This window comes from Felis catus, chromosome A1, assembly GCF_018350175.1.
Source record: "Felis catus isolate Fca126 chromosome A1, F.catus_Fca126_mat1.0, whole genome shotgun sequence".
Taxonomy (NCBI): Eukaryota; Metazoa; Chordata; class Mammalia; order Carnivora; family Felidae; genus Felis; species Felis catus.
In genome coordinates, this window is record NC_058368.1 from 144,794,608 (window position 1) to 144,820,623 (window position 26,016).

Genomic DNA, 26,016 nt, shown 5'->3' on the forward strand with positions numbered 1-26,016 from the left:
GAAAAACAGAGAGCTTCCCCCTAAGGTCAGGAATAAGACCAGGATGTCCCCTCTCACCACTTCTATTCAACATGGTACTGGAAGTCCTACCTACAACAATCAGACAACAAAAAGAAATAAAAGGTATCTGAATTGGTAAGGAAGAAGTGAAACTCTCACTATTTGTAGATGAAATGATGCTATATATATAAAATCTTAACTACACCCAAAAATTACTAGAACTGAAAAATGAATTCAGTAAAGTTGCAGTGTACAATGTATAGAAATCTGTTACATTCCTATACATTAATGATAAAGGAGCAGAGAATGGAATTAAGAAAACAATCCTATTTACAAATGCACCCCAAACAATAAAACAGCTATCAAAAAACTTAACCAAAGAGGTGAAAAACCTGTACTCTGAAAATTGTAAAACACTGATGAAAGAAATTCAAGACCAGGCAAAGAACAGAAAACTCAGAAATAAATCCACAAATACATGGTCAATTAAGCTTTAACAAAGAAGGAATGAATATACGATGGAAAAAAAAGACAGTGTCTTCAACAAATGGTGTTGGGAAAATTGGATAGACACATGCAAAACAATGAAACTGGACCCCTTTCTTTCACCATATACAAAAATAAACTCTAAATGGATTAAAGGCCTAAATGTAAGACCTGAAACCATAAAAATCCTTAAAGAGAGCACAGGCAGTAATTTCTTTGACATTGGCTATAGCAACATTTTTCTAGATATGTCTCCTGAGGCAAGGGAAATAAAAACAAAAATAAGCGATTGGGACTGTATCAAAATAAAAAGTTTCCACACAATAAAGAAAACAACAAAACTAAAAGGCTACCTACTGAATGGGAGAAGATATTTGCAAATTAGATAACTGATAAAGGATTCATATCCAAAATATATAAAGAACTGATACAATTCAGCACCCCAAAACAAATAATCCAATAAAAAAGGGACAGAAGACATAAACAGACATTTATCCAAAGAAGATATACAGATGGCCAACAGACAAATGAAAAGATAGTCAACATCACTCATCATTAGGGAAATGCAAATCAAAACTACAATGAGATATCACTTCACACCTGTCAGAATGGCTAAAATCAACAACACAAAAAACAATAGGTGTTAGGAGAGGATGTGGAGAAAAAGGGAACCTTGTGCACTGCTGGTAGGAATGCACACTGGTGCAGCCACTGTGGAAAATAGTAGAGGGGGTTCCTCAAAAAATTAAAAATAAAACTACCCTAGGATCCAGTAATAGCATTACTGGGTATTTATTACCAAAATACAGAAACACTAATTCAGAGGGATACATGCATCCCTATTTTTATATCAGCATTATTTACAATAACCAAACTATGGAAGCATTCTAAGTGTTCACTGATAGATGAATGGATGAAGAAGATGTGGTATATACATATACAATAGACTATTATTCAGCCATCAAAAAGAATGAAATCTTCCCACCTACAACTATGTGGATGGATATAGAGTGTATTATGCTAAGCAAAATAAGTCAGTCAGAGAAAGACAGATGCCATATGATCTCACTCATATGTGGAATTTAAGAAACAAAACACATGAGCAAAGGAGAAAGAGAGAGAGAAAGACAAACCAAGAAACAGACTTAATTACAGAGAATTCCACCCAAGGGAGCTGGGTGGGTGGATGGGTGAAATAAGGGATAGGGATTAAAGAGTACACCTATCATGATGAAAAACAAATTAATAATAATAATAATAATAATAATAATAATAATAATAATAATAAAGGAAAAGAACCCCAAGAGCTATGCCTGAAGTCTTAAACTTCTCTGCTGTTCGCCGGTGCTTTCTTTCTCCTACAAACAACCTCTTCTAGTTTAGTAAGGCCTTGCCCAAGCATACCCTGTGGTGTTCTGTGAGTCCTTCAATGATCCGGCCTATGAAACTGATGAACTAACTAATAAGCCTAGTTAACCATTGCCCGTCTTATCCTGGAACAAACTCACTTTGGATACAGATGCAGGTAGGCCTGTTGGTTCATACCAAACCACTGACTTTTTGTGGCTCTCTTTGTGATGTGCCCCTGAACAAGAACATTACTAACTGGAAAATAATTCGTTTGGGAAAGCTGTTTTACAATAAAGGTTATCTGAGCCAACCTATAATGGCAGGACCATAAGGCATCTGACTTCCCAGAAATGCTCTCAGAAAAAGTTTCGTCAGGCTCAGGACAGGTTTAACTGAAGTGTTACTATAGTATTCTTATTTCATGAGTCCCTGAAGCCAAAATGAGAAGCCTCAAGCTTGAGAGGAAAAACGATAGTCCTTGTGTTCTTCTCCATGGAAGGAGCAGGATGGGATGGTGATGTGGACTCCTTTCTGTCACTTTTTCTCAGATATGGAAAATCTGCAATCACCCCCATAGTCTCTCATTCTCAGGGTTTGGAGATTTGGGGGGACTCTGGGGAAAAAAACAATGGTTTGCAAGACCTATCTCAATGTCTTAGATTTTAGTGAACATAGGATCCTGGGATGCTTTGTCAAAGTACAGATTCCAAGTTCCTATACTAGTGATTCTAATTCAGTAGGTCTGAGACATAGCCCAGAAAGCTGCATTTTCAGTATTAGCTGATATGAACTTCAGTTTCAAATAGAATGCCCTTGGGCAATATGAATATGTCTTGTTGAATGTCTAATATTGGACAGAGACTGGGAGAAGTGCCGTGGTGCACAAAATTCTTCAGGGACACCTGCCGCCCAGGCATCAGGATGGACTGAGTCAGATCCATCTATATCTTTGCCTGTTGGCCCAAGTAAGGAGTTGCTGGTGAGTACTGCCCTACTGTCATCTCTGTTGGGTACAGAGAAAATATGGCTTTGTCCCGGCTCTAAAGTTGGATGCAGGCTGAAGAACACTTTTGCAGAGTAAGAAGTACCCCTTGTTGCTTCAATATGGAACTAGGAGAAGCTACTATGCCCATGTTTGAAGTGATCCTTGCAGTGAGAGATTTAATTCTAAATTGGATTATTACCTTTAGACTAAATGGGGACCCTCCCCCTGATCCTAAAAATGAAAGCCAAGAAACAATGAGTAAACCCCCAGCAGACTATAGACAAGCTGCTCTGGGCCCATAGCCAGGCAGGCCTGCTGGGCACACATACACATATCAGAATAATGCATATATTTTAAGGTTGTTTTTACTCCATATGCCCTGAAGCTTATTTCTAAACTTTAATAGTTCAGCCTCTTTGACGTTCTTCCTTCAGGTATAAACAAATGATTGGACTATAATATGCAAGTGCTGACTAAACTGCTCTTGCTTTTTTTAAAAAAAATTATTTTAACTCAATTTTGAGTTATATAACCATAAAAGAAAAGAACTAACCCAGTAAACACTATTTTTGAGAAACTGATAGGCACTTTGGATCATTTAAAACACAGTGTTTTTTTCCTCTTTAACAAACTGACTACATCTCCCTTCCTCTAAGGTGCTTAACACTGTATTACCACAGAAGGACAAATTTTACAAAAATATTGATGGATAAAAAATCTTGGGAAAGCATACTGCACAGTAACAAGAAATGTCTTTTTCTCCATAATAATTCTGATGCAATCATTACTATGTCCCTGAATTACATCATAGATACTTCTTCACACAAAATTTACCTTTTCTTTTCCAACTGGTTTGGCTACAAATGTAGAGAAAGCCACACTAACAAGTTTCTCAATACCAGTGAGCATGTCCTGTACTATCACCTTGATGCTGATCTAAAATGAAAAGAAAAATAAATAAGTAAACGTTCAGCCATCCAGAAAACAGATGAGATCACAGCAATCAAAATTCAGTTATGCATTTCAATGTTCTTTTGTTTTTGAATTAACTCAGCATTTTAATTTATTTTTAAGCAATACTGTTCTTTCAGTGATGTTCCATAAAATTAAAATATAACTTTTTTTCTGGGGCACCTGGGTGGCTCAGTTGGTTGAGTGTCCAACTTTTGATTTTGGCTCAGGTCATGATCTCACGGTTCATGTGCTGACAGCACGGAGCCTGCTTGTGAGTCTTTCTCTCCTTCTTTCTCTGCCTGTCCCCTGCTTATGCTTTGTCTCTCTCTCTCAAAATAAATAAACTTAAAAAAAACTTTTTTCTTATTAGAAAAATAGATATTTGACATGGAAAATTTGGTAAACATAAAAATACATAAATGATAAAAATGGAATCTGATTACCCAGAGTAAATATTATTAGTAATCCCATTACCCATATTAATAATCACTAATGTTTAGGTGAATTTTATTCCCATTTTATGTATGTGTATGTATTTACATAAAATTATCACACTGTATTTACAGTTTCATGTTATAATTTTAAAAACTGGCATTATCTGACAAGTATTTTCTAATCCCATTATTACTATATGTGCTTTTGAAAACAAGATACTAATTAATGCCTTGTAAACCATTAAGGAGATACACCATAACTTTTTTTAATCTTCAGTCTCTGGCTTTTATAACTGAGTTAACATGGACAAACTGCATCATGTTATCAGTAGCTTTATTGCCTTTTTCAGAAATTTTGTTTTTTCAGGAAGAGCAAGAAGGTGGCTGAGGCACTTTTTGGTGACACTACAAGGGAACAGATTTCCTTATGGGAAAAGATTTGAAGCTTAGGTCCTGAGGATTTCACTTTGTACAAGTATTGGTAAACTCAGGAATCTATTGTTAGATTTTGGCTAATAAACACTTGCCCCACATATCCCTGATACGTAACACTATCTTCTTGGACTCATGGGCAACCTCAGGCCTCTTAGTTTAGCACTGTATTATTGACTATAGAGAACATCTGTTTCTACATCTTCACCAACTACCTCATGTGCAAAAATAATCAATAATCCATAATTCATTTTACATCACTTACCTTACGAATGCAAGTGAGTATTTTCACAGTAACACTCAAGTTAACTCGACAGTGGTTAACCAAATTTAAACCATCCATTCTCAAGCCCACAATTCTGGAGAGTTTAAACGAGTTCCAAACACTGTCTTCTGTTAGAACAGTTAACTTAGTTATGTATGAGGGCCCAATGTCTCAAAAACATACGTAAGGGGGACTTGCACTTTGTGTCATGAAAAAGTAGGTCAGATTGGAATTACACCCTGCAAAAACAACTAGAAAACTGAACCAACTATTTTCACACTAGGATAGCAGACAATGTAGAAATGCCACCACTAAGAAGAGGGAAACAGATAAGAGGAACACTTGAATTTCTGGGCTCTCAGCCAGAAGGTAAGTCCCAGACTATGGCCAAGGAGGGGAAACTGAACCTTCCTGAAATGAGGAGGCAGAAATCAAGAAGACCAACGTTCCTGGGATTTGTGGGCATTCCCAGAAAAAAATGTAACTACAAAAGGAAAGAATTCCAAAAATCTGCACACAGTCCTGTTAAGTGTTTGGGATGACACCAGTCTGACGTTTACAAGGTGGACGTTTACAAGGCCAGACATGAGCACCTTTTGAGGCAAAAATGATTCCTGGGGAGTGTAACATGAGCAGTCCCGAGAACTTATGCAGACCTGAGAGTCTGGTGTTCCCACCAGCCAGACCTTATTGAATACACAACATATGCAGAGACCACAGAAGACTTCAACTTGGAAGAGGGACTAAATTAGCCCTAGTCAAGGCTAGGATTTACTTTCCTTGGGATCAGAAATCTGTGCTTTTAGGGGTGCCTGGGTGGCTTAGTCAGCTAAGCGTCCGACTCTTCATGTTGGCTCAAGTCATGATCTCACGGTTCATGACACAGAGGCCCTTGTTGGGCTCTGTGCTGACAGCATGCAGCATGGAGCCTGCTTAGGTTTCTCCGCACCCTCCCACCCCCCGCCCCACTCTCTCTGGTCCTCACCCACCTCTCGAGCATGCGTGCATGCTCTCTTTCTTTCTCTCAAAAAAATAAACATTTAAAAAAGAAATATGTGCTTTAAACTCACCGGTTTTTCTTTTCTTAGCTTTTAATCAAATTTCCTTTGGAAATTCTACCTTTTCTCATAGAATAGGAGGGAAAGGATAAAAGAAAAGGAGTTGTTATCCATGTTTGGGCTGAATATAAGGTAGAGTGCTAGCCTGTAGTAGAGAGGCTGAGAAAGTAACATCACGATCGTTGCTGACAGAGCTGACTTTTAACACAAAGATTTCCTTTCTGATTTCAAGTGTTTTGTATTCTGTTCATATGGATACTGGGGGAAAGTGACTAACTCAGGGTAAAACCATCACCATTAGGTATGGTTACTGTCAAATAGTTCTGTTGAACAGGAATATGGGTTGAATCCAGTACCTTATAATGTGACCTTATTTTGGAAATAGGGTGGTTCAGATGTAACTGCTTAAGGTGGGGTCATACCAGAGTAGGGTGGGCTCCTAGTCCAATGTGACTGATGTCCTTCTAAAAAGGAGGGACTTGGACACAGACCCTCAGAACACTATGTGAACATGAAGGCAGAGATCAGGATGATGTGGCAGAAGCCAAGGCAAATCACCAGAAGAAAGCACTGAGACACACTCTCTCACACAGCCCCCAGAAAGAATCAACCCTACAGACTCCTTGATTTAGCACGTCTATCCTCTAGAGATGTGAGACAATAAATATCTGTTGTTTAAGCGATCTGGTCTGTGGTATTCTGCTATGCCCTAACAAACAAATATAAGTCCCTATATGTCTTTTGTGCCCAAAGATCAAAGGGACTGCTACAAACCAACCTAGAAGTTGCAAAACGGGATCCAGTAAACCCTTTGCTACTGGTTCAATCAGAACAGAAAATTCAAAAGCCCCTGAGAATGCTGCATTCACAACTATGGTAAAGAAAATAAAACCGAGTGGATGAAGAAGAAAAATCTAAACTTCCTTTCTCACTTCAGTTATTCTACCTTTCAAAAACTAGTTAATTATGGGGCTAGTTTCCACTAGAGGGTGCAGAGATGGAGAAAAAGCAGAGTCAGTATAATTAAGAAATAAGACCCATGGCTTGTAAAGAACCAAGAGAGTACCCTTCTCCCTTATATGTTTACTTCCTATGTATCCTTCTATATAAAAATAGTGTGTCGCATCACATTTAATTTTAGTAGCACAGTCGACTAGGAAACTCAAGGTCCTTATTATTTACCTGTGACACTGACTCCAGGTTCAAGCACCTTCTGAAATTCAGAACCTCATGAACTCCAAATTATGCCAGGCCTCCTGCTCTGCCCTCTGTACACAATGAAAAGAGAGCACCAATAGGCAGAAGTAAGAAAAGAGGTCTCTTACCTCCATGCTTGTGCTGAATGCTCTGGTAACTTTCGCTTTGATGGTTATCACTTGTCCAACTCTAGTTAAAAAAAGAGGGAGGGACCTTAGTAATCCTAGTACCTCTCATTTCAGACCTAAAGATTCACTTAAATGCATGTGCAATCACTCCTTATCACGCTGATAATGATTATGCATGAAACTTCAGGTTAATGATAACATAAAAAGACAGTTCTACAAACAGATGCCAGTCATTGTAAACCACACATATGTTGGTTGCCTACTTCTATTCAAACAGAAAGAGGCCTTTGCAAAGTTGGTGTGCAAAAGGACTTCCACAATCTGCAAAGGATACTTTGAGTGTCTCACAGCTGCTTCCTTAAGAGAAGTTAAAATAGACAAGCAAACCAAACAAATGACATTTCTTTTTTAAATGTCTGTTAACAAACACATGGAGAAACATGCAAACTGATCAACTTCACCAGGTTTACATGGACCCTCCATTCACTCTTCATGATTATGGGGATTCTGGTCATATAGTCCAAAGTTGTTCCAAATCTTCTGTGTTCAGTCCCCTCAGTTACCACTGATCCTTTAACCTTAGCAGAAGGTAAGGGTCTTCCTAATGCAATCCTCTTCAATTTTTCTCAATGACTTTCAAACTTGAACTATATCCTCCTTACTTTTCTGTTTCAGAGGAAGAACGTTAGATCTCTTTCAGAACCTCTTTCTGTACCTGTGCCCTTGTTACCTCTTCTCAGCCACCATGGCCAGCTTAGTCAGCTCTTTTCTCTTTCGTACCCTCATCCTCTGCCCCTTCCCTGACTCTCCTTACTAGTCTATGAAAATGTCCAAGGCTACTTCTTTCTAAAAACGTTTCTCTCAAGCCGATTCTATCTCAAATTTTTTCTCTTCTTCTCCATATTCAAACTTCCTAAAATACTCATTTCTTTTTCTAACTCACAGATTTAAAATAAAATACAATAATAAAATTAGAGTCAATCCTCTGGAAAAAAAATAAAGCTTACACAAATCAGGGAAAGAAAAAGAAATGTTTACTGAAATGTTTAAGAAATGTTTACAACTAGTCCTGGCATTAAGCTAAGACTTCAGGATACCGTGATGAACAAGATGAGGCTCCTGACTTCAAGGAGACCAGTCTTCACTTAGGTCACCAGGATGTAAACAGATGAAGTGCAGTGCCATGAAATTTTTCAAAAGAAAAGATTGAGTATTACAAAGATAACCATAAGAAGAAGCTAATTCAGAAAGCTGGGAAAGGAGTCACAGAAGAGGTGACGTTTGAGATGGGTGTTCAAAGATGAGGATTTTGCCAGGTGCAGAGGTTTGAGGCCTTCGTTTCCCATTTACTTCTCAGCCACTTGAACCTGGCTATTGCCTCCACATCTCACTTCCGGCCTGTCATTTCCTAAAAGCTAAATCCAACATCTCACCTCTTTAATGTCTTTCTTCAGGAGGATTTCTCTTCCCTTGGATTCCAGACCAGTGTTCTCTTCTCTATCTCAGCTTCCTTCACTGGTTTCTCTTTCTTAATCCATCCCTTCAGGGTCAACATCTCCTAAATTTCTGTCCTTTATCCTATTCTCTTCTCACTACACCCTCTTCTTAGAAGACCTTGTTCTTGTCCATGATTCCGTCATCTCTATTAAAATGATTCTCTAATCTCCATCTTTAGCCTGGACATCATTCTTGAAACTCAGAGCCATATTTCCAAATTCTCTCAACAGATTCAACTAATAGTTATGGAGGCTCTACTAGACTTAGTGTTAACAACCTCCACACACATTCCCAATTTAACTTAATCTTCACATCCAGCATATGCAACCAAACCATTTTTCTTTTTTCTTATATTTGTTCCTTTTAAAGTTCCTAGCTCTGTTTGGTAAAGTTCCTAGAAGAGATTTGCAGTAATAGTGCCAGGCAGAGTTAGAGTCCCTCTCCAAAGCTACTATGATACTTTGTACTCATCAACTACTAAAATGTTACGCTTCTCTGTCTCTCAGACTTGGAGTTGGGGTGGGGGGGGGGGGTGGGCAGAGCAGAAGCCATTTTTCTTGTTTTGTGAACCTGTCCTGCCTTTAAAAGTAGGAGAATTCCAAGAACCTGATTCTCCACACCAATCTCCCGATATTGAATGTCAAATGAATGGAATAACTGAAATCTCAACTAAATAAAACCAATTTCATAGCATGGCATTCAAGGTCTTCTGTTATGTAGCTCCAGTCCACTGCTGGGCATCACCTCTCTGCAGACCAGGCTCTTCCTGAACACTCTCTGCTCCTTCCCATCTTGGTGCTTAGGTTCTTACAAGTGCCTCATTGTGTGAAGTCCTTTTCCTATTCACCAGAAAAAAGTCTATGCCTCAGTTAAGGCACACATCAAATGCTCCTCTAGGGTAAAACTCTCATTGATTTTCTAATCAAAATGTGCACCTTTTAAACTACCCCACAGAACAGAGTTTGTATCTCACCCAAGGGCTGCATCCTAGCATGCTTTCTATTCTGATGATTATGTGTTTGTCTGACTCTCACCAGACTGAGTGACCACTCCACTTCAAAATTGTGCCATAATCAAATATTTATGTATCTTACTGAGTCCATTGCAGTATTTTTTGTATAGGCAATAAATACTGAAGAATTTAACTTAAATTAATTTAATTACTTAATTAATATCTGATATGGTTTATGAACAAATACATGGTTTTGTTTAACTTTTTTTAAATATGAAATTTATTGTCAACTTGGTTTCCATACAACACCCAGTACTCATTCCAACAGGTGCCCTCCTCAAAACCCACCACCCACCCTCCCCTCCCTTCCACCCCCATCAACCCTCAGTTTGTTCTCAGTTTTTAAGAGTCTCTTATGTTTTGGCTCCCTTCCTCTCTCTTTTTTTTTTCCTTCCACTCCCCCATGGTCTTCTGTTAAGTTTCTCAGGATCCACCTAAGAGTGAAAACATATGTTTTCTGTCTTTCTCTCTATGACTTATTTCACTTAGCATAACACTCTCCAGTTCCATCCACGTTGCTACAAATGGCCAGATTTCATTCTTTCTCATTGCCAAGTAGTATTCCATTGTGTATATAAACCACAATTTCTTTATCCATTGATCAGTTGATGGACATTTAGGTTCTTTCCATAATTTGGCTATTGTTGAGAGTGCTGCTGTAAACATTGGGGTACAAGTGCCCCTATGCATCAGCATTCCTGTATCCCTTGGGCAAATTCTTAGCAGTGCTATTGCTGGGTCATAGGGTAGGTCTATTTTTAATTTTTTGAGGAACCTCCACACTGTTTTCCAGAGTGGCTGCACCAATTTGCATTCCCACCACCAGTGCAAGAGGGTTCCCATTTCTCCATATCCTCTTCAGCATCTAGAGTCTCCCGATTTGTTCATTTTGGCCACTCTGACTGGCATGAGATGGTATCTGAGTGTGGTTTTGATTTGTGTTTCCCTGATGAAGAGCGACGTTGAGCATGTTTTCATGTGCCTGTTGGCCATCTAGATGTCTTCTTTAGAGAAGTGTCTATTCATGTTTTCTGCCCATTTTTTCACTGGATTATTTGTTTTTCGGGTGTGGAGTTTGGTGAGCTCTTCATACATTTTGGATACTAGCCCTTTGTCCGATATGTCATTTGCAAATATCTTTTCCCATTCCATTGGTTGCCTTTTAGTTTTGTTGATTGTTTCCTTGGCAGTGCAGAAGCTTTTTATCTTCATGAGGTCCCGATAGTTCATTTTTGTTTTTAATTCCCTTGCCTTTGGAGATGTGTCAAGTAAGAAATTGCTGCAGCTGAGGTCAGAGAGGTCTTTTCCTGCTTTCTCCTCTAGGGTTTTGATGGTTTCCTGTCTCACATTCAGGTCCTTTATCCATTTGGAGTTTATTTTTGTGAATGGTATAAGAAAGTGGTCTAGTTTCATCCTTCTGCATGTTGCTGTCCAGTTCTCCCAGCACCATTTGTTAAAGAGACTGTCTTTTTTCCATTGGATAGTCTTTCCTGCTTTGTCAAACATAAGTTGGCCACACTTTTGTGGGTCTAGTTCTGGGGTTTCTATTCTATCCATTGGTCTATGTGTCTGTTTTTGTGCCAATACCATGCTGTCTTGATGATGACAGCTTTGTAGTAGAGGCTAAAGTCTGGGATTGTGATGCCTCCTGCTTTGGTCTTCTTCAAAATTACTTTGGCTATCAGGGTCTTTTGTGGTTCCATACAAATTTTAGGATTTCTTGTTGTAGCTTCGAGAAGAATGCTGGTGCAATTTTGATTGGGATTGCATTGAATGTGTAGATAGCTTTGGGTAGTATTGACATTTTGACAATATTTATTTTTCCGACACACGAGCACGGAATGTTTTTCCATTTCTTTACATCTTCTTCAATTTCCTTCATAAGCTTTCTATAGTCTTCAGCATACGGATCTTTTACACCTTTGGCTAGATTTATTCCTAGGTATTTTATGCTCCTTGGTGCAATTGTGAATGGGATCAGTTTCTTTATTTGTCTTTCTGTTGCTTCATTATTAGTGTATAAGAATGCAACTGATTTCTGTACATTGATTTTGTATCCTGCGACTTTGCTGAAGTCATTTATCAGTTCTAGCAGACTTTTGGTGGAGTCTACCGGGTTCTCCATGCATAATATCATGACATCTGCAAAAAGTGAACGCTTGACATCATCATTGCCAATTTTGATGCCTTTGATTTCCTTTTGTTGTCTGATTGCTGATGCTAGCACTTCCAACACTATGTTAAACAACAGCGGTGAGAGTGGACATCCCTGTCATGTTCCTGATCTCAGGGGGAAAGCTCTCAGTTTTTCCCCATTGAGGATGATATTAGCTGTGGGCTTTTCATAAATGGCTTTTATGATGTTTAAGTATGTTCCTTCTATCCCGACTTTCTCGAGGGTTATTATTAAGAAAGGATGCTGAATTTTGTCAAATGCTTTTTCTGCATCGATTGACAGGATCATATGGTTCTTTTCTTTTATTAATGTATCACATTGATTGATTTGCAAATGTTGAACCAGCCCTGCATCTGTCTGGGCTACTTGCACACTGCCAGGCTTATGGTGCTGCTTTGATGGGATCTGGAGTATTAGCCAGGGTGGATCTTCAAGGTGCACAGGGGTGGGAGGGGCAGACTCAGCTCGCTTTGCCTTTGGTGGTCCACTTCAGGAGGGGCCCTGTGGCACTGGGAGGTAGGCAGATCTGTCGGAGGGATGGATCCACAGAAGCACAGCGCTGGGTGTTTGCGCAGTGCAAACAAGTTCCATGAGGGGAACTGGTTTGGCTGGGGGATGGGCGAGGGAGATGGCACTGGCCAGCACCTTTGTTCCCCACCAAGCTGAGCTCTGTCTTCCAGGGCTCAACACCTCTCCCTCCCAGTGTCCTCTCGCCCTCCCACTCTCCAAGCAGAGCTGTTGACTTTTAACATTTCAGATGTTAAGTCCCGCTGGCTGTCAGAACTCACGCAGTCCGGCCCCTCAGCTTTTGCAAGTCAGACTCGGGGACTCTGCCTTGCCGGGCAGGCTGCCCTCCACTGCCCCGGCTCCATCCCACCAGTCCGTGTAGCGCGCATCTCCTTGCCGCCCTTCTTACCCTCTTCTGTGGGCCTCTTATCTACGCTTGGCTCCAGAGAGTCCTTTTGCCTAGTCTTCTGGCGGTTTTCTGGGTTATTTAGGCAGATGTGGGTGGAATCTAAGTGATCAGCAGGACGTGGTGAGCCCAGTGTCCTTGTACGCCACCATCTTCTCCCAATCCATCAATATATGGTTTTCTGTAGGTAGCTTTCAATTTTCTCTTTTTATGATTCAGGTCCCATGTAAAAAATAGAAGAAGGCCCCTTTCCATGATGTTAGTGGCCACAAATCCTTTTTGATAACACCAACACAAAATGGCATAAAAAAACTAACCCATATTTCAGTGATGAGATTGCTAGTTAAGTGTAAGTTACAGAATTTAAGTGTGGAAAGTACGTGATAGATACTTTATTACAATACACTTTTGGAACTCCTAAATTAATAATGGCACTTCATCTAGTCTTAAGTAAGTTTGGGTTTATAGTAATTTGTAATTTTGCTGATATACAAACACCTATCAATTTTTTCTACTTCAAGGAAAATCACACAGCTAGTATGTGAGCTTAGTCAGTGGGTCTCTATCTGCATCTACAAGACTCTAGAATGTCTAGAGCTCTTTCAGTGACACTGCAGCTGCCTGTGAGAACAACCATTGAGAAGTGTTCAGTAAAAGTTGCTGATCACAAAAGCAGAAGCAGTGGGTTGGGAAAAGCACTGGATTAAGCATAAGAAATCCAGACTCTAAGCACCCTCTGTCTCCTGGCTTGCTTGGGGAATTAGGCCTCAGTTTCTTGTTGTTACAAAGAGAAAGCTGGGCTGACCTATAAAGGTCTCTCCATGTCTATGATTCTAATTTCTACCAAAAATTTCTTCTGTATCAGCTTTGAAGAAGTGATTTTTTAATGCATGTGGTTTCATTTAACTTAATTTTGCTTGTATCTAAATAAATAAATGCCAAACAGGTAAATGTAAACAGTAAGGTTGGGGAGATAAACTGAGTATCTCATTGGACAAGACTAATTAGGGCTTGAAAACAATGCCAACTACCCCCATGGTCCTTGAGAACCATCCAAGACCGGAAACAGATGACTTTCTCTCTTCCTTTTCCTTTTAAGTTATGTTCATGTCTTCAAGGATCAAGATATTCAGGGAAAAACAAAAACAAAACCAGAGATACAAACATAAAAACATATAATCCTCCTTAAAAAAAACATATAACGCTAATTTATTACAGTTATTAGTATAAACTATTTATTTTTTAAATGTTTACATTTATTTATTTTGAGACACAGAGAGAGACAGCACGAGAGGGACAGATGGGGAGAGGGAGAGAGAAAGAATCCCAAGCAGGCTCCCTGCTGTCAGCATAGAGCCTCATGTGGGGCTCGACCCCACAAACGAGAAGATCATGACCTGAACCGAAATCCAGAGTCAGACACTCAACCAACTGAGCCGCCCAGACACCCCTAGTATAAACTCTTTAAAAAACAAATAATTCTTAATTCTGTCCACTGGAAAAAAATCTAGAAACAATGACCAACCCTATATAAATGAGCACATTTTCTGCCCAAATTGTGATCTCTACTTACAATTTCTTTTGAAGAAATGTATGACTAAGTTTTTGTAAGGAAATGTAAAAGATGAGCCCATCTTGTCAGAATTGAAATGCATCAAATATGTTAAAATCCATGGGCTTACGATGACACTAAATAAAGAGAAAGAATTAAGCTTGTCTTTCCTAGACAAACTTTACTTAAGGGTAACCAAGTAATTAATGAGATAACGAGTCTCTCTACACAAATACTTCAGAAAATAAATGAAGAACAAATGATAGTATTAGCACATTACCATTCTGCCAATATGTAATGAAATAATGGTTCTAAGTAATGGTCATTAGACATTACGCGCTCTTGACAAGAACTAATTTTACCAAAATATCAAACCTTCATCTGACCAATTTTTAGATGTAACTATCATTGTATAAGAAATACAAAGGGTAGGTGAACAGGTTAAACAGGGATACAATGAGCAAATACAAAATGTAAACTCTACAGAACAAATGACCAGGTTTCTTTAAAAAAAAAAAAAAACTAGGAGAAAGGAAAGAAGAGAAATTTTATGTTAAAAGCCCTATCAACCATATTCAATCCTGATTCAAGAAACCAATTGTTTAATTTTTTAAAAAATATCTTTTGGGGTCATTGGGAATGATTTCTGTTAATGGTATTGTTATTATATTATTATGTTTTCTAAAAGAGTCCTTATCATATAGAAATATATAATGAAATATTCATAAATGATGCCTGGGATTTCCTTTCACAATAATCTAGGTGTGTGGGGAAGTATGGAGAAGTAGTGATAAAACAAGAGTTTCCATGAGCTTATTATTATTGTAGTTAGGTGATGGTCCTTGGGGATATACTGTACTCTTCTATTTTTGTATATGTTTGAAACATTTGTTAATCTTGAAATTTTCTACAATAGGAGATGGCAAAGCACATAAACGCTCTCACACACTAAATGTTTTTCATAATTTAACATTTGTATTCACATGAATTAACGTTCACTCAACAACTTAATGATGAAATTCACCATCATAGATACTCTTATTATCATTAATTATTCTTCTTGTAGAGGAAGGAGCCATTAAGAATCAGCTTTTACTTCTGCACAGCAAAGGAAACAACCAACAAAACTAAAAGGCAACCAACGGAATGGGAAAAGATATTCGCAAATGACATATCGGACAAAGGGCTAGTATCCAAAATCTATAAAGAGCTCACCAAACTCCACACCCGAAAAACAAATAACCCAGTGAAGAAATGGGCAGAAAACATGAATAGACACTTCTCTAAAGAAGACATCCGGATGGCCAACAGGCACATGAAAAGATCTTCAGCGTCGCTCCTTATCAGGGAAATACAAATCAAAACCACACTTAGGTATCACCTCACGCCAGTCAGAGTGGCCAAAATGAACACATCAGGAGACTATAGATGCTGGAGAGGATGTGGAGAAACGGGAACCCTCTTGCACTGGTGGTGGGAATGCAAATTGGTGCAGCCGCTCTGGAAAGCAGTGTGGAGGTTCCTCAGAAAATTAAAAATAGACCTACCCTATGACCCAGCAATAGCACTGCTAGGAATTTATCCAAGGGATACAGGAGTACTGATGCATAGGGCCACTTGTACCCCAATGTTCATAGCAGCACTCTCAACAATAGCCAAATTATGGAAAGAGCCTAAATGTCCATCAACTGATGAATGGATAAAGAAATTGTGGTTTATATACACAATGGAATATTACGTGGCAATGAGAAAAAATGAAATATGGCCTTTTGTAGCAACGTGGATGGAACTGGAGAGTGTGATGCTAAGTGAAATAAGCCATACAGAGAAAGACAGATACCATATGGTTTCACTCTTATGTGGATCCTGAGAAACTTAACAGGAACCCATGGGGGAGGGGAAGGAAAAAAAAAAAAAAAAAGAGGTTAGAGTGGGAGAGAGCCAAAGCATAAGAGACTCTTAAAAACTGAGAACAAACTGAGGGTTGATGGGGGGAGGGAGGGAGGAGAGGGTGGGTGATGGGTATTGAGGAGGGCACCTTTAGGGATGAGCACTGGGTGTTGTATGGAAACCAATTTGTCAATAAATTTCATATATATATATATATATATATATATATATATATATATATATATATATATAAAAAGAAAAAAAAAAAGGAATCTACTCCTGAAATCATTGTTCCACTATATGCTAACTGATTTGGATGTATTTTAAAAAATGAAAAATAAAATTAAAAAACAACTGAAAAAAAAAAAAAAGAATCAGCTTTTAGGGGCACCTGGGTGGGGCAGTCGGTTAAGCGTCCGACTTCAGCCAGGTCACGATCTCGCGGTCCCTGAGTTCGAGCCCCGCGTCAGGCTCTGGGCTGATCGCTCAGAGCCTTGGCCTGTTTCCGATTCTGTGTCTCCCTCTCTCTCTGCCCCTCCCCCGTTCATGCTCTGTCTCTCTCTGTCCCCCCAAAAATAAATAAACGTTGAAAAAAAACTTAAAAAAAAAAAAAGAATCAGCTTTTAGAAATCCAGCTCTGGCTCATACCAGAATGCATCTATTTGGAGAGCTATTTCTCAATAAAATCAGGACTATGAATTTCTGCTTCAAAGTGTTTACTAAAAGTAGGTCCTGCAATTACTATTTTATTGATTTACATTAGGTCAAATATTTAATTAACAAATTGGATCATTGACTCCAAATAAACAAGCATAAGTAATGCAAATATATGTTTCAAATGAGCCAAAAAGCCCAGGAGAAAGGTGTGATAGAGCAATACCACTTACCTAGCTGTCTCCTCAAATTGTATGTCATCCACTGAGGCTGTAACACAGGAAATCCCAGCATGCTTTTCAGCTTCAAAAACAGGCAAAAATGTGTTAATTAATAGTTATGTTTAAATATTTCAGCATAAGGGAAAAGAATAAAAGTTAAATGGATGTATTCTAGTAACTCATCCTCTGGTTCAGTGAAGTACCACTATGCCCACACTTAGAGATGACCTGGATCAATGACAGTTCTTTTGCTCTGTAAGTTGTACTTCTACTGAATGGAAATTATTGTACTGTCTTTGATTTGAAATTCAAAACTAATACCTAGTATATCTAGCTATTTAAATAGCAATTTTATTAAGTTAGTACCAACTTTAAATATTTTGTTAGATATGACCCTTCTTTTGTTTTAAAAACAATTCATCAAAGCTGTATCCATTATCCCACATAACCAGAAGCTGATTATATTTAGACCACTTAACAAGTATAAGTACTGAATAGTATAGGAGACACTGACATCAGACCCCAAATTGGAGAGCAACTTCTCTTGAGTAGCAGAGAAATATTCAGCATCTATTAGGTATTTAGTCAATATTTATTGTTCATTATTACCAAATTCTGTATGCAGTAATTATGTTGGAGAGGAGAATATTTAAATAGGGTATAAAGAGATTAGGGAAGAACCCTAGCTATCCATATTCCATGCCTGCATTTAATTTGTTGAGATATTTTTTGATTGTTGATTTTGCTTTATATAAAAATATCATAACAATCTCTTTAGGAAAAATGTTGACATGTGCTTCTGTCAGAATTTGATTTTGGCGAACATTCAGTTAAAACCCAAACAGACTGCACCGGCTTTTTAAGTGCTTTGAAGCTCATTTTAATTTTGGAGACTTCACTCTTTATTCTTCACACTTTTAGAGACATGAAAAAGAAAGACAGCGAATTATACTAAAGTTGTATTCTTTGTGTGGATTACTTTAACTACAATATTACTTGATAGTGCCAGGTAAAGAGACATGGGGAAATACTCCAGAGAGCAGCTATTTAGAACACTCCTCTCTATAATCTAATTTGTAGAAAATTGCACATTCTGGTTTTTAAGTTGGAAATAACTAGCTGTTCTTCCAAACATGCACATAATACAAACTGAGTTACCAGAAAACTAACCATAGTTAGTGTGTGATTGATGGAGAGGGAATGACTGCCTTCCCAGCTATAAAGTTCAATGAGAGGAAGGGAATGTAAAAGTACCAGACTTTAGAAATACTCAAGATGGGCTCAATTGAATTCAGTGTATCAAACATTTGTTAAATTCCTACTGATTTCCCAATACTGAGAAGTCAGTGTTATCTCTTAATAAGTCTGCTCAGTGGCAATTAGAGAGCCAGCTACAGTAGATGCCATTTTAGAGCTTAAGATTTCCAGAGAACTACCAGATCCTTGCAAATACAGGCTATAAGACATTCACTAAGGAGTACCTAATAGACATTCATTCCAGTTACCTGAGAGAACAGGATGTTGAGTTTATTAAACTATTCTTGTTAATAAAATGTTACCATGTATGCCAATATGAATAACCAGTTTTGAATGATTTAAATGATAACTAAAGTGCAATAATCAATAAGACTAATTTTTTTTATTTTTATATATTTTGATTGTATATATCGAGTATCTATTATGTATATACAGCACTATACTAGATTGCATTAGGGATCATGAACAAATATTATCATAATAATAGTTGCCATTTATTAAGCATTTATTATTGACCAGGCACTGAACTAAGTATTTATGCATGTCAATTACATGAGGTTGGTACTATTACTAGTTTCATTTTACAAACGAGGAAACCCAGGCTTGGAAAGATTGAATACAATGTTCTAAATAGTGATTTTGACTACAGAAGCAATAGGAACTCTCAGAAAAGACCAACCAAGGAACACTCTTCAGAGAAGTGCTTAGCTAAAGATGGGCTTCAGATGCTCAACAGCCATGGTTTACGCTATAGACTTTTAAGGGTCATGAAATTAAAAATAGAAAATAGAAATATGGGGAACCAACATATGATCACAATTTTTACGTGTGATTATATGCAGTTGTTTTTTTTTACAAGTGTGTCAGATATTAATTTAACAGGACCAGCTTGCTCGGGTTCTTGATTTTGATTGTCTTTCATACAGTATGCTAATCAAAGTGGAGAAACTCTAAAGCTATTACTGATTTCCTGGGGGAAACAGAGAAGCTGGAAACAGTAGCAGACTAGGTAAGTGGTTGTAATCCAGGTATGAGATGATGACTGATTAAAATGGTGGCATCTCCATTCATTCATTCCTTTAACTAATATTGACTGAATACCTGTGCTGTTGTTAGCCTCTATGTAAGGTGATGGAAATGTAAAACAGCCATGATCTCTGTTCTCTTGGAGACTAGTGGAAGCCATGGATTAATTAAAGGAATAAATAACAAAATGAATTAAGTGCCCTGAAGAAACATCAATTTTATGGGAGTCATAACATGAGAAACTAGACCTAGGGAGGATGTCAGGGCAGATGTCCAAGTGGAGGGGATGCTTCAGCTGACATGTGAAGGATGAGTAGGATAAAAATAGATGTGTTGAGGAGGAAGAAGAGAGAAAAGGAGAGCACACTGAGCAAAAGGAACTGCAAAGATCCCGATCAAAGTCTTTAAGGATAAAATGCAGAAAGCAAGAAGGAGAGCTGGTACGGTAAGGCTGAAGGGTCGGCTGAGAATGGACTATGCACAGGGCCTTGAAGCTCTTGGTTGACAGTTTTCTAATTATTATTGAAGATATTGGTTCACTGTCTTATGGATTCCATTGTTTCTGATGAGGTCATAAGTAATTCTGACCAGTGTTCTCCTATGTATAGCACAGTGTTTTTCTCTGCCAGCTTTTAAGATTTTCTTTTCATCATAGTTTGCCTGTGATAGATGTGAGGTTTTGTTTTGTTTTGTGTTTGTATTAATCTTGCTTGGTGTCCTATGATCTCGAATCTGTAAATGTATGTCTTTCACCACATATGAAAAATTTCAGCTACTATTTCTTTAAATGTTTGTTTTATGCCTCAGACTTTCTCTCATTTCTTTTGGGGCTTCTTTTACATGTATGTTATGATTTTTGATGTGGTTTTGATATATCTGTTCACTTATTCATTTTTTAAATTCATCTTTTCCCTTTTCTTCAGACTGAATAATTTTTATTGTCCATCTTTATGTTCACTTACTCTCCTCCAATCAGCTGTTAATTAAGCCTATCCAGTGAATTTTTAAATTTCAGATACTGTAATTTTCAGTTTGGGAATTTTCATTTGGTTCTTTTTTTAGTTTCTACTTCTGTCTTGAGACTTACTATCTTTTCATTCTTTATGATGATTTTTATTTTATGATGAGTTTTTATTACATCCTCAAGCATACTTATGATAGCTGCTATAGAATAATGGATGCTTAATTCTAACACTCGGATCATCGAGGCTTGATCACCATTATCTTTTCACTTAAGAATGCATCATATTTTCCTGTTTCTTTGTATATAAAGTAATTTTGGACTATATCCTAGCCATGGTGAGTGATACATTGTAGAAATTATGGGTTCTTACATGTTTCTCTAAACAGTATTGTTTTGTTTTGTTTTTCCAAGTAAGTACTTAACTAAATTCCCACTATAAAACTCTATCTCCCTAGAGGTTGTAACAGCCCTTTCCCAATTCTTTTGGCATCATCTAGCAAGGCTGGAGTTTCTTCTATGCATGCATGATTCAAGCTTCACCAGAGATCTGAGCCAAAAATATAGATAGATTATACAGCTCTGCCTCTTCAGTTCTCTCCTCTCTTGAAACTTCCTCCTCACATTTAAGTAGCTGTGTTTTCCCCAAATCCTATAGCTCTTCAAATCAGCAAGTCTGTGGGTTTTCCATCAAAAATTTAGCTGGGAGCAGAGTAAGGTCTTTCTTCAGGCTTAAAGGCATTAAAAAACTAAAACAAAACAGAGAAAGTTAGCTAGTACCATTCTCTTCTTCCAAGTGTTGACTTCCAAGTGTTTAAATCTGCTTTTTTTCACCTGTCAGTTGCCCATAAGTAGGTTTTATTTACTGTTTTATCCAGAGTTTATAGCAGTTATCTATGTGCCTTTTTTTTTTTCTAATAGGAGATACTTACTATGCCAGAAGAGGAAAGCTTGTAACTCTTGATAAAGAAGACGGGGGGGGGGGGGGGGGGGAGGGGGGGGAGATAAACAACAATGATATGATCAGATTAGCACCTTCAAAAAATATTTTAGATGTAGTGTGGAGAGGACACCAGAATGAATGGAGATGATCAGTTTAGAAACCACTGCTGAAGTTCCTATGAAGGATGATGATAGGTTGGCCTAGGTGGTGGCAGTGGAGCCACAGCAAGGTGGTTGGGTTTGAGTGATTTCTTTAAGGTAACACTGATAGGACTTAGTTCATGGGCTGAGTATGTGGAGGGGGAAGCAAGGTAGACAGAGGTATCAAGAAGGGATGACTCCTAGATTTTTGACTTGTGTTACTGGATGGACTGCATGCCATTCCTAAGAGAGTGAACCCTGGACAAGATTCAGAAATGCAATACAGAAAAGGGTGAGTTTGTGATATTTCAAAATAAGAAATGTATACAGAGGGTGGAGAATGACTCAGATATGGTTTCATTCCTCTAGGCTTAAGGAACGACTAGAAAAATGGGACTACTGACAGAAATGAGGTTTAATGCCAAAATGATAGTGAACATATTTAATCTTTATTTAAATATTGAGAAGATCTTTTGGAATCTAGCAGTGTCTGGGTGTCACAGAAGAGCCTTAGGTCCATGGCTGGGATCATTATTTATCATAGTAATGGGCCCGTGGAAAAGTGCTGGTCAACGAGGAACTCTGGCTGGGAAAATGCCAGGAAAACCAGTTTTTGTACTACTCTTATCAAAGAAAGGACAGCACTATGGCGGAGCATTTCTCTGGCACAGATTCTGTTGCACCTTGACTAAATAACGCCCCTTGCTTATGTGGTGCTTCTCACCATAGAGTGTTTAACACAGGTATTTCCATGTTTCCAAACTAACTTTATCATAAAGGTTTCTTTAATGTTGTACTATTAGCAACAGAGCTATTAATCCAAAGCAGTTGGTTATCAATGGAATCAGTCTATGGCCTGAGTTTCCAAAGATGTAAAAAGGCAGACACTTTTCTGACAATTGCAGCACAGCAATTGTTTATTCTTTACAGGACAGAAGCACAAAATGATCACTTCATTATTCACATAATGTATTCAGTTGCCTTGGCAATAGGCATCATTTTTATTAGCAACCTCAGTGATTTTTACACTTGTTTCCCTTAGATGTGAATTAATTTTACATTTATTCTTCCATTATTTATGTTATTATAATCAACCTCAAATACTGATAAAAACTGTTAAGAGAGAAACCAAACAGACCTATCAACAAACAGAAAACAAACAAACAGATTGACATGAATATGTGACTAAATTTTGGGGGCTGTTAACACACAGGGGATTAGAAACTCTGTTGCTACTCAGTGAGAAAAGCGGGGTTCTGTCATCATCTGAACTTTACTTTTGTCCTTTGTAAAATAAGAGTCCTAAGAAACATGATCTTAAGCTCCTTCCAGCTTTAGTTTTTAATCTTAACATGTTTTCCTTCACAATATACCTTTGCCGGGTCTGTTCCTGCGTTATGCAAAGCCTGACTTCATTTCAGAAATGAGATTCCAAGGTTTGGACCCATTCATCACCAACCTACCTATCCATGAAAGCAGAGGTTTTTGTTTAGTGCTTCCTAAGCACTGGAGAACTAACTTTAGCTTACATGCGAATTGGCCAGGCAGAAAATAAAGAGGTGAAGAGATCAACACACAAAATAATTACAGATTGTGCTAAGCAGTAGGAAGGAAGTAAAAAAGGGCATTCTGCTAAAACTGCTGGAAGAGTACAAATGTAAACAAGTGGTCAAGAAAGACTTCTCTGAGGAAAGGCTGTTTAAGCTGAGATGTAATGCATGGAAAGGGCAAAAGAAGGTCATAATGGTAAAATGAGAAGCAGGGGCAAAGGTCCTGAGAGGAGACGATATAAGGTGTGGTAGCAACAAACTGAATGCAGAAGCAGATATAAGAAAGGAGTAATCTATCAAACTAGATAGTAAAGAGATTTGCAAAATGTAAACTAAGAGCATGCCTTTAAGCATAGTTTTATTACTGGTGAAAATAGTTGTTTTTCAATAAAATTATGTCATGGGTTTATTCTTGTTCTTTTAAAATGAATTCATTTTAAAAGATTTTGAGGGTCTCCTGGGTGGCTCAGTCAGTAGGGCATCTAAGTTCGTCTCAGGTCATGATCTCAGGGTTGCTGAGTTTGAGCCCATCATCAGGCTCACTGCTGTCAGCCCAGAGCCCGCTTGGGATCCTCTGCCCCCCCCCCCCACCTCTCTCTGCTGCCCCAACCCAGCTTGTGCCCTCTCAAAAAATAAATATTTTAAAAAATAACAAAAGATTTCGGTGATGGTCAATATCAACAAAATAACCCACATAAACGAAAGTGCGGGGTCCTCACTTACCTAATGGGGTAAAGGAGTCCTGAGGCTGAAAGGTCTGAGAATCACTGGTCTAGGTCATTCCCGGTGTTGGATGACTACCGCAACCGTTAGGGTCCCCAACTACTCACAGCTGGAAATACCCTCTCCTTGCCTCTCTCTCCTCACGGACCTCACGGGTTCAGGAATGGTGAGGACTGGGGCGCCAAGCGTCTGCTTCCGTACTGGGGTGGGTCGGCCTGCACCCTGGCCTCGGGATCCTCTCATGTCCCGACCCCCACCACCCCACATCCCGGTATCCAAGCCGGTCGCCACCCCCGCCACGCCGGCCTTCCGCGCTCCCCTTCCGCCCCCCCCCCCCAGCGTCCCTCCGCGTCGGCCCCCTACCAGCCAGGCAGGCGGTGGCGTCGATCCACTTGAGAAGCTGCCCCGCGCTCAGCTCGCCGCGCGGGTTGGCGTGCGCGGGCTGGATGGCCTGGCTCATGCGCACCTCGGCGGGCTCGGGGCGCTCCATAGCCGGGCCCGCCGCGAAGCCCCTGGGCTGAGGGCGTCGGGCCGAGCAGGTCAGCGCGGAAACCACCCTCGCTCCGCAGGGCACCGGCGCCGCAGCCCTGGGCCCGAGCCCCGCGCTCCGCGGGCCGCCAGGGCCCGTCCGGTGCACTGGCACGTGGGATTCGAGGTGCCGGGAATATCGCGAGGAGCGCGAAAGAGATCTCTCTTGGGTGTCAGAAGCCAAATGCGGGGCCACCAAGCTTGGCAAAGCTGGAAGCAGCCCGAATTTCTCAAGTGTAAAGGGAGGACAGCAGTACTTAGGTCAGAGGACTGTAGAGAGAATTAAATGAAGTAATGTACGTAACTCAGCGTGTGCCTGGCTGAGGTAATACAGGTGTTTGCTAAGTAAATAGTGAGGATAACAGCCATCTGAAGAACTTGACAGACGGTGCGAGGTTAAGGATTGATTTGTTAACTGTTGTCCAGAGAATGCGGACATTTTGCTTTAGAAACTGATTTTAGAGTGTTTGACTACCTTTTCTTCCCCCTGGCTGTTGACTGCCAGGTAGAGTGGACCCTCACTCCTCAAGCCCTAGTTCAAAATACACCTTCTGGTTCTTAGGATGTTAAAATAGCTCCCCCAAACCCTTTGTTATTGATCAGTTTGTTGTGAAATTACCCCCACTGCCAAGCAAACACAAAGTGCTGATGTTTGCAGGGACATGAGAGTCACTCAACAAAGAAAGGCAATCTTTTGGTTCTAATCTAGAGAATTTAAGATTAGAAACTGTCGCCTCACTATTAATGATGCCAGCAAATCCCAAGAGACTCTTTTCAGGAGACAAAATCTAGAATATTAAATGAGAATTTTCATTCTCAGCTGTTAACACAAAGCAGCCATTACACTTTCTAGAGCTGAAATCAGTGACTTTACAAAGCAGTTCTCATTCAGGAAATAGAGACACCAGAAAACCTCCAGCATATAATAGATTCATAGTTATTGTATTGTTAGGGGTGGCTGCACCCAGGAGAGCATTTGCAGGTGAAGAAATGGAAGCCTGGAGAGATGAAGCAACATGTCAGACATAATAGGAACAGCAAGAAAGTAGGAGCATGTGGCTTAAACTTGGGGCTCCTGAGTGTCCAAAGTAGCTTACCACAAAACCTAATCGCTTTCAACAAATTGGTGATGCTTTCTCATTCCTTTACAGCCTGCTAAGCCCCAGCCTAGAGACGTTGGAATGGGACATTCTGGCAATTTTGCTTTTCCTTTTTTTTTTTTCTGGTTTTTTTTTTTTTTTGCAAAGATCCATATTTCTTTTTTCTTTTTTTTTCAATATATTGCTTTTCCTTTTAAAGATGTTTTGAGGGAGAGAGCCAAACCATAAGAGACTCTTAAAAATGAGGATAAACTGAGGATTGATGGGCGGTGGGAGGGGGGAGGGTGGGGGATGGGCATTGAGGAGGGCACCCGTTGGGATGAGCACTGGGTGTTGTATGGAAACCAATTTGACAATAAATTTCATATTAAAAAAAATAACAGGGCTATAAAAATCTAAAAAAATATATGTTTTGAAAGAGGTTTCCGTCCCACATAAGCATACATACAAACTGGATGCATTGTTAGGCAAGAATTAAGTTTGGCTTTTATATAAGGCATAAAAATGACTTTTAATTGTTTATTTTCATGTTTTTATTTATTTTTGAGAGAAGGAGAGACAGAGCATGAGCACAGAAAGAGGCA

The 26,016-nt window shown here is 39.1% G+C and overlaps 1 protein-coding gene across 11 annotated transcripts in view; it reads right to left on the minus strand.

Annotated features, from left to right (window-relative positions):
• ACOT12 (acyl-CoA thioesterase 12) overlaps positions 1–24,638 on the minus strand; it is a 56,637-nt gene extending 31,999 nt beyond the window's left edge. For 2 of the 11 annotated variants that reach the window (XM_045033188.1, XM_045062677.1), the window contains exons 1-4: positions 24,168–24,638; positions 17,217–17,286; positions 7,290–7,350; positions 3,656–3,757 (exon numbers count right to left, since the gene is read on the minus strand). In XM_045033188.1, coding sequence (XP_044889123.1) covers positions 3,656–3,757; positions 7,290–7,350; positions 17,217–17,286; positions 24,168–24,294 — 360 coding nt within the window. In that variant the 5' untranslated portion in view covers positions 24,295–24,638. Of the gene's footprint in view, positions 1–3,655; positions 3,758–7,146; positions 7,233–7,289; positions 7,351–14,460; positions 14,577–17,216; positions 17,287–21,072; positions 21,198–23,804; positions 24,092–24,167 lie in introns of those variants that run through there. The other 9 variants (XM_045033192.1, XM_045033191.1, XM_045033190.1 and 6 more) reach the window with 9 other exon arrangements.
• Positions 24,639–26,016: the final 1,378 nt, after the last annotated feature.